This window comes from Aulonocara sp. 'chitande type north' Nkhata Bay, linkage group LG7 (assembly GCF_057382095.1).
Source record: "Aulonocara sp. 'chitande type north' Nkhata Bay isolate Kocher_YH1m ecotype deep benthic linkage group LG7, A_spYH_male_GT1.1, whole genome shotgun sequence".
NCBI lineage: Eukaryota > Metazoa > Chordata > Actinopteri > Cichliformes > Cichlidae > Aulonocara > Aulonocara sp. 'chitande type north' Nkhata Bay.
Window position 1 is genome coordinate 36,745,322 of NC_141350.1, and position 15,970 is coordinate 36,761,291.

The 15,970-nt window shown below is 38.8% G+C and overlaps 1 protein-coding gene across 12 annotated transcripts in view; it reads right to left on the reverse strand.

Annotated features, from left to right (window-relative positions):
- Positions 1–15,970, reverse strand: part of vav2 (vav guanine nucleotide exchange factor 2) — a 194,088-nt gene that overhangs the window by 24,113 nt on the left and 154,005 nt on the right. For all 12 annotated transcript variants that reach the window (XM_086300242.1, XM_086300244.1, XM_086300250.1 and 9 more), the window contains 3 exons: positions 13,826–13,894; positions 12,062–12,162; positions 264–363 (listed from right to left, as the gene is read on the reverse strand). In XM_086300242.1, coding sequence (XP_086156368.1) covers positions 264–363; positions 12,062–12,162; positions 13,826–13,894 — 270 coding nt within the window. The remainder of the gene's footprint in view (positions 1–263; positions 364–12,061; positions 12,163–13,825; positions 13,895–15,970) is intronic.

Here is a 15,970-nt window from a genome sequence, read left to right on the forward strand (position 1 = left end):
CTGTTGCCTTATTATCAGCTAGAAAACAATCTGGCCATGATCTCTGCCCTCTGGCATGAAGAAGGTATGTTCACCCTGACAAATGCTACTCACCACATATTTTTACTTTTTTGTGTCATTGTCTGCAAACTTTGGAGATGGATGAGTGGTAAAATCCTAGCAGAGCATCAGTTTTTAAAATACTCAGACCAGATAATTTGGTACAAATACAACACCTTCTGAGTACGACATTCATTTTAAACGTGTGTAGAGATGAATGTTACCTCTACTTTAATCCTGACATCTTCCCGTGTGGCTATTAGCTCGTCCAGTTTCTTCTGGGCATTCTCCATGTGGCTGCAGTACTGACCATAGATCAGCAACCTGGGGATGTGAAAAACTAATTAATCCAGTTACTCTGTTACAACTCATCCTCATTAAGGAATCCACAGAAGAAATATGAGGAGACTGTATAAAAATGTTTACAGCTGATACTCTCAAAAGAAATAGTACAAGGACACAAACATTTACAAGTCCCAGAATAATCTTGAATACAACAAAAGCAACTTTTTGAAATGTTAGGCTTTCTTATTAAAGCTTTTTTATTTTTAAGATCATGACTACATCCACTCACAAATGTCCCACTGTGCCCTTAGAAATGCTGGAGGTCCAAATAATAAAACATTAATGTTTTTAGGAGACAGTTGAGATTATAATTTGCATATTTTTGCTCGTCCTCGGTGAGGCAAAGAGCAAGTGGGCCCATAAACCTCCGTGTGGTGTTTGCAGTCTAAAAATAAGAATTAATAAGGACTAATAAGTCTTGTGTTAACATCTAAAATTACGAGATTTATAATATCTTTGTTAAAACACAGGTAAAAAATGTCTACAATGAGCTGTAAAGTAGAATCTTTTGGTAGTATATGGACCTTCAGGCAATGTATTCATTTTAAGTTTATTAATATAATTTGGGAAGTCACGTTAAGAGTCATTTAACACTAATGGGTACAGATAAATGCATGTGTGAATAAATGTATTATAATTAATGTATTATAATTAAAAATATATTCACATCCAAGGGAAATATTTGAAGGGGTGGCATGCTCTTGCCAATAAGCTATAATCATAGCGTACTAATGAAAGTCAGGGCTTTATATCAGTTGGTTTGCAGAGCTCCTCTTATCAGTGTGTGAGGGGAAAACAATCTTTTAATTTTGAGTAGTGAGGATATGAGAGCTGAGTTCATTAGATATTACAATGGGACACTGACATAGATCTACGGGTTCAGCTGGGAGGGAGTTCAAAGTCATCTTGCCTGGAGGATGCCACTGCACGTGGCAAACATTCTTTGCACTTACTCAGTCAAAGTAGGGCACTGGCACAGGCTGGTATAGTGCAACCCACCCGCACAGCTTGGTAGAGTTGGCACATAGGCCTCTTAATCTGAATCTTAAGCGAGTGAGGCGGTGTAGAGAGCTGGCACCCTGAAGTCTAATCAAGCCTCTGATAGCTTTGAATAACAGGCACTAAAAACAGACCATCCAGGGAACTTTGGTAATGATGCAATCAGGAAACAAAACTGGTTATGCATAGTGACACATATTATGTATTTATATTATATTTAACTTAAGGTTAACCATTTCTATTCATGTTTTTTAATCAATAAGGATACAAATCTTTGGAATGACAAGTCTGTTTAAATTGTCATTAATGGGTATTTCAAAAATTCTGCATGCAGTGTTCCCAAAACACAAATTTCAAATATTAGAGCAAAAGTCTCTTTTAAAATGATTAATTGCTCTCTTCCAGTGGCTCTAAAAAAAATTCATGGCTACAAAACTGTTTTTCAGTTATGCAACTTATGCCAGATGTGAAACACTGAACATCTTCACCTTAAAAGCAGCATTTCTGTCAAACCCATTCACCATGTGATTATCCTCTGCTCTGCAGAGATCAACAAGAGGTGATCACTGGAGTTTTAACTGGAGCTCAGACAGAGGTTTGAATAAGGCCCCCTCCTGCAGGCTCCAGCTATGGTTAAGCCCAGGGGCCTGTTCTTCGTACCGCGCTAAGTGAGTTAGCTGGATGAGATTGTTGACGATTTCGCGTGATCCTGGATCGTTCGGTTCCCCGAAGCCCATCCGGGACTTGCTGTCATAGCAACAGAGCCGTAAGCGTAAACCTGCTGGGGAGCAGGTTTACTTTATGTAAACAGGATTAGATCGCGGCCACGCAGGTATGTCCGCGTCATTCATACGAAAGCAACAGCGATATTCCACCACTGTTTCACCATAAATAAATAACATCAATGTAACTAAAGATAATGCAGCACTTGATCCTTTTATTGATTTCACACAGATACATACAGGTCATTCCCTAAAAAAGGGAAATGTACTATTAACATTCTATTACATGTATGTGATTATTACAGATGTAATTCATATTTCAGAGTAGTAATTGTAAATTACTTCGTGTAATCAAGATGAGAGACCACGGCTATAAAAGCGAAGGTGGATTTGGGAAGCCTGTCGCAGCCATGTCCTGTCCGTTTACGCGAGCAACCCATTGCGGAAGGTGCAAGATTGATAAGGAGAGTCCTCAGAATTCAGCGTATATTGCGGGACAGACAGGATCCTTTAGCTCAGCGCGACAGTGTGCTCATAGAGAGATATCGATTTTCCCGTGAGGGTATTATTCACTTAACCAACTTGTTGACGAGGGGGTGCAGGACCACCACCTGTCTTTTTTTGCTCTGCCCTTTTCTTGGTTGCTGTTATGAACAAACAAACAGAGTATTCCAGGGTCTCTTTCCAAGAGACGACAAGCAATATAAGTGATAAATATTACCATTCTGTAGAATATTCTTATATTTCACTTTTACTTGTTCCCATGTTCTAGTGGGTTCTGTTATGGCTCTAATGTGAAAGGGGATATAATGTAACATATTATAATATAATATAATGTAATATAATATTGGATAATATGGTGTGATATGATAAATCTACCCTACCGCCTACTGGTGTTGGCCAGAGGGGCCGATGGCGCAATATGGCAGCCTGGCTTCTGTCAGTCTGCCCCAGGGCAGCTGTGGCTACAACCGTAGCTGCCTCCACCAGTGTGTGAATGTGAGAGTGAATGAATAGTGGCATTGTAAAGAGCTTTGGGTGCCTTGAAAAGCGCTATATAAATCCACTCCATTATTATTGTTATTATTGAATTACTTACGAGTTTAATTTGTCAGCAACTTTCTGCCAGCCCTCTCTCCTTGCTTTTGCAGCCTTTGCAGTGTTCCCTTGCGTTTTAATTAAACTCTGAAACTCCTGAAATCCCTCACTCAAGAGTTCTTGCTCTGCTGCCGAAAAATACCGAGCGCGCTCCTTCGACATTTTCGCCGACCAATCAAAGGGTTGCCGATCAATGTTTCTACTATCGATGCGTAGCCCCTGTTGGGCCACCCAGTGATCTCACATTACTTCATCCAGCTATACTAATCGTCAACAACAGGTGTGTTCGGGGAACCGGAATAGCGAGCTCAGAGTTGGCGCGATGATTTGGTCTTGGATGTTTCATTTGATCTTGGATGTAGTAAGCGACGTACGAAGCACAGGGCCCAGGGCTAACAAGCCCCTGATTAAGATGTGATCCACACTCTGGGAGACAGCTCTCCTCAGCTCTGGCTCCTCTTTGACGACACAGTGATTGAGATTAATGGTGGCCTTGATCAATTTTAAGACTGTGCGATATAGTGAGGACATAATGGTACGTGCCAGGTCACAAATCTTATAGTGAGCTATCAGCTCCTAATGGGACATGAAGGAGTTTGTAATAGCAGCATACGAAATGATGCGATTTAACTTCAGTATGGAAATTATAAGAAATGTTAAAAAACTTGGTGAAGATGAACAAAATGAAGAACAATGGTGGCTCTTTAAGTTATGCAGCAAGCAAATGTGGCTACACTGTCCTAAAGGCTAGAGCAGGGGTAGGCAACCTTTCTAATGACGAGTGCCATTTAAAATTTCCTCAGAGGTCAGTGTGCCATATGATTGCATTAGCAATAAATTTAATAACGCTCTATATGAACAGTTACACACTATATAGAACCACTTTATAGAATGATATTTGTTTGCAGATGTTGGCAGCTATCAGCGAATAGTTATCAGCTATTTTGAAACAAAAAAAAACTTTTTATCCATAACAGTAAATGAACTGTACAACAGAAAATACAAATGCTATTTATGGTCTCCTCACAAGAATGATAAGAAAAATAAACTGACACACATGTTAATGTGATCTCTGGTCTCCCACTCAGAGACACAGGTCTCCAAGTGTCCAGCATTCAGACCTGAGGACACTCATGTGAGAGAAAATCTGCTCACACAGATATGTAGAGCCAAATACTGTCAATAAGGCCTCTGCAATGTTCTGAAGACAGTTAAACTTGTCAGGTAGTGATGTCCAGCAGGTGAAAATGAAAGCTCCATGAACACGCACAGCTGTGGATTCCAGCTGCTTCGATGTTGCATTAACTGGCATTAACCCAGCCAGTTAATGCGAGACAAACCCAGCTGCTCATTAAAGCTTTCTGGTTTGATCAGAAAAGAAAACATTGGTCCATACACCTGAAAGTCCCAAAAATGCATTGTGTCTCGAGTCTACGGATGTATCCGTGTATTTCCGTGGTGCTGATGCTGTGCTGAGCGGAAAGCTCCTGAAGCTTTGAAGTGTCAGAATGTGGAAAGCTAACAACGTCCCTCTCACCAGTAGGTGAGTTAGTAAGTAAGTTATTTTTTTTAGCCAATTACAAGTTGAATCTGGTAGTTGGGGCTGTTAGCTAAGATACCGTCAACTAATGTGTCTATGCGAGCTGATTTGCACCGCTGGCCCGGCCATTAATTTTTTGATGCACCTTCTCAGATTAATTCACTGCGTGTCGTGCCCAGGGCTGGACTGGGACAAAAAAAAAAAAAAAACAGCCCAGGCATTTTGACTAAAGACCGGCCCACCAGGTATTAAAGCCATAAAGCCTTTGAATGAAAACAAACGCTGTCTTGTTGGTATACAGGGAGTGCAGAATTATTAGGCAAATGAGTATTTTGTCCACATCATCCTCTTCATGCATGTTGTCTTACTCCAAGCTGTATAGGCTCGAAAGCCTACTACCAATTAAACATTTTAGGTGATGTGTAACTCTGTAATGAGAAGGGGTGTGGTCTAATGACATCAACACCCTATAGGGCTTTGGAGCGTGATGTCACGGGGGTGGGCGTGGAAAGGATTTTGGCCCGATCCGCCATTTTGGGGGTCTAAGTAAGGAGCGAAAGCATAGCCATGGTTCGTACTTGCTGTGTGGTCGGCTGCAATGTTCGATCTTACGACCGGCACGGGAATAAGTTTCGATTGTCTTTTTATGCTTTCCCAACCTGGAAGCAACATGAAGGAGCTCATGTATCGGATATTACCAAACGAAGGCATCTAGCCTGGATAGAAGCCGTGAGACGAGCTGATATCAAGTTCTGTTACGTCTCCAGATATATCAGCTGGTGTGCTCAAGACATTTTCATTCCGGTAAGTTCTAAATATGTTCACATCACACTTTATAGCTGAATAATATCATCGTTGGTGGTCTCGGAAGTTATAGAAATTGCGATCAAACATAGAATGGAGTGACTTGACTTGACTTGCACACACAGATATCCCCCTAAAATAGCTAAAACTAAAAACAAACTAAAAACTACTTCCAAAAACATTCAGCTTTGATATTAATGAGTTTTTTGGGTTCATTGAGAACATGGTTGTTGTTCAATAATAAAATTATTCCTCAGAAATACAACTTGCCTAATAATTCTGCACTCCCTGTAAGTATGATTTCTATACATTTTACATAAGATAAAAACTTTGGTTGTAAGCTTCAGATAATTATTTAATAACAGCCAGACATTTTAAGTGAGAATGAGAAAGTATTTCTTTGTGCCCCCCTCTCCCTGTTAATGCCCTACCTGCCCCCCTGGCAAAACTTTGCTAGACCCGCCCCTGCACAGTTACCAGCTGTCAGCTACTTAGAAAAAGATCCTGGTGTTATTTGTCTCTCAGAAACAGTTCAGAACTTCCCTTCAACTCATTCATGTCACCTAAAAGGTAAACCTGTTTCTCCATCACCTGTTCAGCTGAGGCACGTGTGCCTAGGGTTGCCGACCCCTGGGCTAGAGCTTGCTTCTTTTTCATTTTTCATTTTTCAATCCATGGCCTTAACCCTCTCAAGGCAGGCGTTGCCGATTTGCAACAGTTAAAAACTAACAACCTGATTACCCCACATACATATTTTATGAGTTTTTTTTTACTCAGAAGTACCACTGCGGGACTTGGTTGTGCATTAGCAACAAAAAGTTTAATTTGAGCCTGAGAGGGTTAATAAACAAACTATTCAATGAACAAATTATGTTTCTCTCAGAACAATAACAAGAACTAAGTGAATGAAAGTGAATTAATGAAAGACTGATTTATTTTCTCGTGTGAGTCAATTTAACAGAAGGCCATTCTTCAGTGTGTGGAAGTCATTGAGACTATTTTAGTTACGAGCTTTTGCTTCTGCTGCACTTTTATTTTATCTAGGCCACCTGTCCATTGCCAAGTTGCTTGAGTTTAATCTCAGTGCACCTACTAGCCCTCCAAAACCCTAGCTTCACATCACGTTCATATTTCTAGGGTTGAGTGCTCTTTAGGGTAGTGTAGCGTTCTTTGGTACAAATGTAATTATACAAAGCTTTAATGAAGTTTATGGAACTCAAACAATTTTTAAAGCTTATTTTAACAGGTAACAAGGAACAGTGTCAACTGACCCATATGGAAAAGATATATATAAATCTTATAAAGTTTGTATCTGTCTTGTGTGAAACTTGTATGAAAAGCATATAAGAGTGAAGACAGATATAAGATCCCTTGAAAAATTATATAATGAAACTTGTATGGTTTGGATACTTACTAAAACAATATATGAAAGTAATGAGAAAGTGGCCACTTTCATGAGTAAATCACATATAAGTTTTTACTATTTCTTTTCCATATGGGGAGGTACAATATTTTTGCTATTTTACAATTACATTGCTATATTTCATCAGCCTGTTTGTGTTCAGTATCATGAAAAGGCAACCAGTTACATTCTGTATGTATATAAAATAAAATATAGGGTGCTGTTATACAATAAATGAAAAAAAATGTCTATATCTATTTTTATGACCAAAATATCACCCCAACAATCACTAAATCTCACAAAAACTATATTTGGATACAACAAAATTCGGATACATGAACATTTTTAATAGCAAGCTTTTTATCTAAACTGTGAGAGGCCAATTGAAAGTGTTGTCATCTTCTTAAACCGAGATCGTGAAACCAAACTGCTAGTGACACACAAGTACACTGAAGCATCCATGCAGTCTTCTCACCCAGCCAGCTCTAATTAGTCTGTGATGTGGTGATAAATACGCTCAATGCTTAACCACGGCTCTTAAGAAATTGCTGAAAACTGGTGACAATTCATTACTAACAGTTTACTAACAGTTTTCGACATTCAAGCACAAGAATTTGTGCTTGAATGTTTACACACTGATGAATACTGTGTTGTGGTTGTTTGTTTTCCTTCTGTACAGATTTGAGGAAAAACCCGATCACCTTCTTTTAGTTGCTCCCTTTAGGGGTTGCTACAGCATATTATTTGCCTTCATTTCACCCTAACCATAGCATCCTCTTCTGTCACACCAACCCTCTCCATGAATCTTCTATGCAGTTTTCCTCTTTTCCTCCTACCTGGCAGCTCCATAGTCAACATCCTTTGCCCATTATCCCTCCATCCCTCCACTGTACATGTCTGACCATCTCAGCCTTGTCTTTCTAACTTTGTCTCCTAACTGCTCAAACTGAGCTGTTCCTCTTATGTACTATTGATGAACTGCATGCTTCATTTGGCAAACATTTTATGGCTGGCTGCCCTGCCTGATGCTACCCTCCCCATTTAACTGGGCTTGTGAAGTACATAGGACTATGATTTCTTTTTTATTTTTTTTTGGGGGGGGGGGGGGGGGGGGGATGATATCAGATATAACATCAACAACTTTTATAAAGCTGATTACAGCGAGGGAAACAAGAAGAAGAAATCATCCCAGTGGTCAACCACAAAGTCTGCAGTGTGAATAGTTACCTTCCACTGAAAAATAACGATATTTCTATTCATTAAATGATCGTTTGGTAAGTTTCCCGCTATGCCATTAGCATACCTGCAGGATGCAGTAGCCCACGCAAGGAAAAGGAAAAAGATAGATAAATAAACAGGAGTTTGCAAGTGCAGGAAGAAACTTCATGTTTTTATTCTTTTAAGTGCCGGTGATATTGCCCTGCTGTGCTGGCCTCTTCTGACACCATCGTGCATGTTATCTCACAGGAAATGCAATTTTGAGTAGATGTGCTCTGAGCCTTCACCCCCCACCCTTGTGGAGCCCTGCGAGGCGAGTCAGGCAAGTGAGGAAACCTCCCAGCAAAGCAGAAGTGACAGGCTGTGGAACTAGCTAATATTCTCTGACACATGGCATTGGGACCCTCTCACCTCTACTCAACATATCCAGCACACAGCAAATGGAGGAGAACACAGAGCAAAGACCTCCACTAAAGAGCCTCATAGCATGGCCATGATTAGGCACTGCATGGATATCAGGGAGTCAGATTACTCCGGAAATGAGTTGGGGAATGTTGCAAATGAGTGCATCAACAAGAGGGCACTTAGATGCCCATTTAGTTTATAGAGCTTCCTCTGAGTGTACTTTTCCATTCTGCCTGGTTCTGACTGTTTAAGAATTGAGCATATAAACCAGTGACATTTTCAGCATGGCATTCAGACCAATACAAAAAAAAAAGCTTTTCATCTTTGGCACCAACGTGAGGCAAAAAAACGATACAAGCACATTGTTGTAAAGGTCACAGGGACTTACAAGCATAGATAACCAAATTTATTGTGCAAAGCCAGGTCCTTAGAAAATTGCCAAGATGAATGAAGAGAGCGTTGCTGTGTGAATAAAAATCCCCTGGTCACTGTTGTCTATCGCCATGGCGAGACAAGACACCACTGTGGCTCATAATGAGGACGGTCTACATGTCAATCATAGTGAGAAAGTCAAGGCTTCTGACGTAAAGGTTCCTCAAATCAAATGAATGGTCTTAAAATAACCCAGCATCTCTTTTGTGACAAATGTTGGTAATGGTAAATAGCAATGAATCGTATGTAATTAGGAAATCTGTATATAAATGGAGCGAAGCAGAAGCAGAAGTTTAAAAACCATTTACCAAACAACATGCAGATTGTATAGTGCTGTGAATAGGCATTTGTCCCCTGTCTGGTTTCTTTTTTAAACCTGAGTAAATAGAAAATGCAGTTTTAAAATGATGATCTTATGTATCAAGGGGAAAAAATCTATCCCAAAGGTTTACTTTTTCACATAGGGAAATAATAATTGGTTGTTTTTGAGGTTTTTTTTTAGACATTTAGACATGGACTTGCTGGGATGTTTCAGATCATTGTCCAGCTGCATAACCCAAATGCTCTTGAACTGAAAGCCTCTCCTTAAGAATTTTCTGGTAGAGACAGAATTCCTGGTTCCATCAGCTTCACAAGTCATCCAAGTCCTGAAGCAGCAAAGCAGCCGCCTGCCATCACACCACCACCACCATCACCACCACGTTGACACGATGTTGTTTTTATGAAATGCTGTGTTAGGTTTATGCCAGATGTAACAAGACGACATTACTTTTTCACAAAGGGCCAGGTAGATTTAGATATTTTTTTCCTTGTTCACTTAAATTAGTTAAATTTGTTACATACAAACAAATTTAAAAAAGAAATCAGCAAGGGGGCAAATACATCTCCAACCTATCTTGGCAAAAGGGTGCCTCTCCCTAAGCCTGGTTCTGCCAGAGGTTTCTTCTGGTTAAAAGGGAGTTTTTGCTTCCCACCGTTGCCAAGTGCTTGCTCAAAAGGGTTCGTCTAATTGTTGGGGTTTTCGCTGTATTATTGCAGGGTCTTTACCCTACAAAATAAGGTCCTTCGCTTTGACTTGGTTTTATATAAATAAAATGTGTTTATATAGTGATCCAGTTTAAATAACATTGAACTAAATTTAATTTTTACAGCATTGTATGTGCCCCTTTAATGCCATTCTGTTTGTTCAAAAGAGTGGAAATCTTAGTGTAGAGCAACATTTGATTTTAGTGTCATGGAGCTCTTTGCTTCAACACAACATTGTCCATCATACAGCATAGCGCGTACAGACAGGTTGATTTCTTCCCAGTCTTGTGTGAAATAAATTGACTCGCCTGTCCAATGTTCCATCCAACACTTTTACAATAAACTGTAATTCTGACTGTGAGACTTATCATCTTACAGTGACCAGTGTTACAGGCACTTTAATGGGTAGGACAAGATTCTTCTTCTTCCTGTATATTATTATATAGTATATTATCCAGTATTGATACAGATGGAAAAAAAAAAAAAAAAAAAAAAAAAATATATATATATATATATATATATATATATATATATATATATATATATATATGGATATATAGGTATATATAAAAACAAGAAGCTTAAACCACATTTCCTCAGTAAACAATACAATTGGTGTAACTACAGATGTTTCCAATGAGACTTCCCTTCCTGTACTTTTAAAACAGCTCTACGTGCCTCCACAGACGTCTGATCACGTGACAACCTCCCCTTGTCCTTTAGTGACCTATGGCCAGATTAAGTTTTCCAACCATTGCTGAATCAGACCAGGGAGTAAGATGAGCTTAATGAGGATGGAGAAACAGTAAGACTGTGGTTGCATGTATGAGGCTGAGGGAGACAGTATGTGCCTGTCTCTGTCATTTAACAGAAATACAGTCCCTTATGTCAAACCGATTTTATGTTACATGGTCTCTTAAGGCTTAAAGAAGAGGCCCGAAAAAAGCCTATTACCTATGCAAACTGATGTCACCCAGAGAAGTGCTGTGAATGTTTTCGGTTAAAAGCATCAGAGAGGAGGGAAAAGTATCTGTGCTATCACTGTGCAGAGGAATAGAAAATGTACTTATGGACGCAGGGACAGGTAACACATGCGGTGCATTGTGTGACTCGCTTTCACGCCGTAATGGCTGTGTTATTCGCAAGAGCGCCACATCCATAGCACTGTATGGAATCATAAATGAGACCAGAAGCTATCATCATTACCATTAGCTATGAAGCAGTCGCCTTAGCGGGGATCATTGCTCCCCTCAGGGATGCAAATTATCCACACGTTGCTCCACAGCTGGGCGAGATTGAGATCATCTGAGAGAAAATCCAGTTTGCCAATAACCCCCAGCTTTAACTGTTCACTGGGTTTCATAATCTCCACACTGCTGGAAACACCTTCTCATCAAGTCATTTCCGTATTAATTTGTAAAACATTATTTATTAAACCAAGTGAAACAATGAGATATTTGGCAACAGCTCTGAATACTGACTGAGACCTATTTTCAGAAACAGAGAAAATTATTTTTACTGCCCTTGGGAATTTGTTTATGATTTGCTTCAAACAGATATTCATTTATTAAGATATTTGTTAAATGTTTAGGCAGTTTTCAGCTCTGTTGTTTTTAAATGTGAATATATATCCTGAGCACCTGACAGTAGAAATCACAGAACAGCTAATACGTGGGTAAAATAGATAGATGGTGGTGGAATAAGTGGAAAGACTAATATAAAGGAATATAATTTGGACAAGCTAATGCAATGCTTTGAGTATACACTCTGATGGACAACAATGGTGTACATGCTCTCTCAGCTTTTTCATTAAACCGGTTCATTTTAATCGACTTCTTCCTTGAACACTAATCCCTTCAATCCACTGATCCGTGGATCCTCAACGTGATGCTGCTTCCTAAATTTGAAAGTAAAGGAAGAAAATGCCACAGCTTCTAAACTATAAGTGGATTTTAACACCCCATGCACAGAACACAGAAAAGCACAGGACGTCTATGAACAAACACAACACAGCAATGTCCGGATACCAACCTTTCTTTGAAGTCGAGAAAGATCTTCCCCAGGCCGCTTCCTCCACTGACCATGTTCATTTCAATGGCTCGCAAGAGAGCAAAGTGGACTTTGATCACATCCTAAAGGAAAAATAACAATAAAAAGTAGAATTTCATCATCACCCCCAGCATGAAATATTGACACAAGGCTGGACGGATCCATGGTTTCACGTTGTTTATGATCCTACAATCCAAATGTTGTAGCTGAAATTGAGACTCATCAGACCGGACAACTTTTCCAGTCTTGTACTATAGAAAATGTAGTGAGGCTGTGCAAATTGTAGCTTTATTACAGTAACTGATCTTTTTTCAAGGTTCATTGTATTCGGAGGTGCTCCTCAGCATTCATTGGTTATTACGAGTGGCTATTTGAGTTACTGTTGCCTTGCTCAGCTTGAAGCAGCCTGGACATTCTCTTCTGACCTCTGGTATGAACAAGGCGCTTTCTCACAGGCAACTGCTGCTCACTGGATATTTTCTCTTTTTCAGAATATTCTCTGTAAACCCTAGAGATGGTTGTGTGTGGAAAAAAGCCCACCAAATAAGCAGTGTCTAAAATACCAAGACCAACCAGTCCAGCAGCTAATAGCCATACCACATTGAAAGTCCATTAAATCACCTTTCAGCCCTTGGTGCTCTACTTAAACTTCGGCAGGTCTTGACCGTGTCTACATGCCTTAATGTGCTGGGTTGCTGCCATCTGAGTGGCTAATTAGATATTTGCATTAATGCTCTGTCTGATTTTCAGCTATTTGGTCCTATGTGAAGCACTTCAAAGTGCAACCAGGATGAAAGGTACAAATAAAGTTTAATTAACTGATACAAGAACTCATCTTGAAACATTTAGTACACATTGTTGCCCTCTCTATTAAACTCTAATTAGTTCAGATTGCTAAGTGAAGATATAGTTGAGAAGTTGTATTTTTAGGAGAGACTGAGAACACACTCCTTCTGAATGTGATCATCTTTGCTATTTAGGTTATGTTGCCTAATTGCCAGAAAGCTGTGCGTCTATGTGGCTTCTATGTCCCAGAAAAAGAGAACAGAGGAGATCAGCAGTATAGACCTTTTTCACAAAGGTGGCTAAACATTTATTGAATATTACAGTTATTTAACATATTTTATAACCCAAGATTATTCGACATTTCTCGTGAACAAGCAAGTATGAATCCCTGCTACTTTATCACCACTTTCAAATCTCCATAAGCAGTCTGCAGCTCTCAGACATAATGCATAAACCTGGGAGAAGCTGGGCAATACTGTGACACACATTAAAACAAACACAATGAGTATTTACAGTTCAGGGCCAAATTAAACTATAAATACTCATTATAGGAGAGACTCAAATAAACTACAGCTGCTTTGTGTGTTACAGGTCAGCAAAACAGTGTGACTCATTAACATAATTTAATGCAACTCTGTACCACATGTGGTCCAGAGTGCGTGGTGGTATTTACATTTACATTGGTGTACATTTATACACCAATGAGGCATATTTTCTCTGCAGGAATGTTGACTGTTTTCTACTCTGGCCGTGACGAAAACACTGAGCAATGACAACACACTCAGCCCGAAGCAAAGCATGAATTTTCACAGCTTTGCACCCTTAATATACAGAAAATATAAACAATAGATCCCATCATTCTTTCAGCCATCCATACACATATCGAGTTATTCGCTTGGTGTGAAACGCATCCAGGTGTGCCGCACTGGCATTATGTTGTCTCGTAGAGTGGTTACTCACCTCCAGGTTTACAAAGATTGCCTCCATGTCCTGTGGACTCAAGACTTGCCTCAGTGGGATCATGTAATTCTTGAGGAAAGGAAGAAAAAAAAAAAAGAAAATTGGTGATTTTATGGGGGTTTTTTGTTGTTTTTTTTGAATAGCCACAGATTTCCCTTTTACAAAAAAACAGTATAACTGGCATTTTCTTTCATGTCATGTGTGAACAGTTCACAGATCTGTGAAAATGACCCACAAAAATATCAGGCTGTGTTGTAAAAAATCCTTTTGAGGCCTAAGTGTGCAATAAATACATACAGCTGTTGTTTACGAAGCCCACTTATGCTTAGAGAGGAAAAAAATATGCTTTTTATTTCTCTAACGCTGCTTTATGGTTGTCACATTTCATCATCATAATGATAACAAATAGATCAACTAAGAAGCAACGCAAAGATAACTGGGTTTATTAACCCCAACTCAATTAAGCTTAACGAGTCCTCTGATCATAAGAAGGTTATTTATTCTAATTTAGACTTGTGCTGGTCTGGTGTGGGAAACACAGGATGCACATTTAGTTTAATGAAATTAGCGGAGCGGATGATTTGTGGCGCTCCATGAAATCGTGAATGAAATCTGTCAACGCGGAAACTGATGCGATACCAGCGCCGATCTCAGCGATGGTTTATTACTACACCGTGAAAGCTCAAACGTACGCGTCAGGGTGTGAGGGTCTGAGTCTTTGAGCACAGAATGTTTGTTTTTGATTTTCTCGGTAAACGGTAATCATACTTTGTAAAATGTTGTGTGTCCTGTGCTTCGCAAACTTCACGGCTCATATTCAGAAGACACACCGAGACTTTAGTCCTGGATAACTGTGAGAATGTTTCAGTGTCATTCCCTAATAAGCTAAAATGAATTGTGACCAATTGTGCTACAATTACGTGAATGTAGCGTGAAAAGTGAATGTTTTAAATATGCTAACTCAATTAAAGAAACCGTGTCAGCAGGGAGAGAGTCACGGCTGTTTCTAGCTTTCTGTGTTACATCTGCTAAATATTATTATTATTATTGTAATTAGTCAGACAGACAGACACGTACCACAAAGACACATTATACAGTAATGTGAAAAAGTCTTGAATCCACTTTTTTATTTTTCATTAGGAAAATCCAAAATAGGCGTAGTGATTTATTGAAACACACAAACATAAACAGAAATATAGAACATAGGGGAAAAACAAGGTTTGTACAATTCTGCTGAACTTGACAGTCAGTATTTGGTATGGCCAAATTTATAATTCAAGACAGACAGAACTCTCTTAGAAAAGCTTTCTTGTAATTCTTTTAGTCTTTAGGATGTTCTCAGGGCTTCTTGCAAGACATTTAAAGCATTTAAAAATGTTTCTTTCTCAGTTAGGCCTCCTGGCATTCTTTTGTTATTTAGGTTTTATTAGGTTTCATTTATTTTTATTTTATTTTAATGTGGTTCTTTTTTAATATTGTTTACTAGTTTTTCTAGATTACTATTAACAAAATGTCTAAAGATATCATTTTAAACCATTTTTTTGCCAAGTTGTCTGCTATGTGCAGACAGCAGTGGTTCTCGAGTTAGGTGTCTTTTTAATGCCTGAACTATTTTTTGCTTTAGTCATTTAAGTGACTTAAATAACTATTCAAATTATTTTGAACGTCAGTCAGCTAAAAGGACTGTACTAAAAACGTCACTGAAAAAGACAAAAAAAAAAAAAAAAAGACAGCCACTGTCCAAAGAAGAAACACTTGCAGAAAAACCTCAAGACCTGTTGCTGAAGACCAGTAAAAAAAAAACAAAAAAAAAACACACACACACACACAAAAGAAACAAAATAGAAAAAAATAGAAAAAATAGTCTGGCTACCTGCAAAGAAAATATAAAGAAATGAAAGTGACTGTTGCACAGCACTACAGACAATAAGAAAATAATGTGCAAGGGTAGGAGCAGAAAAATAAATATAACCTTTTAAAATGTTCTAGTGGAATAAGTGAATAAAATAAAAGTAAAATAAAAACTAAAATTAATACAAATGAATAGCTTCACTTTTATTGTAGTATATTCCCTTTGTAGGCAGCAAAGTATTAATCAGTTTTTCTAAGCTTGATGTGAATAAGTCACAGCTAATGTTACAATGA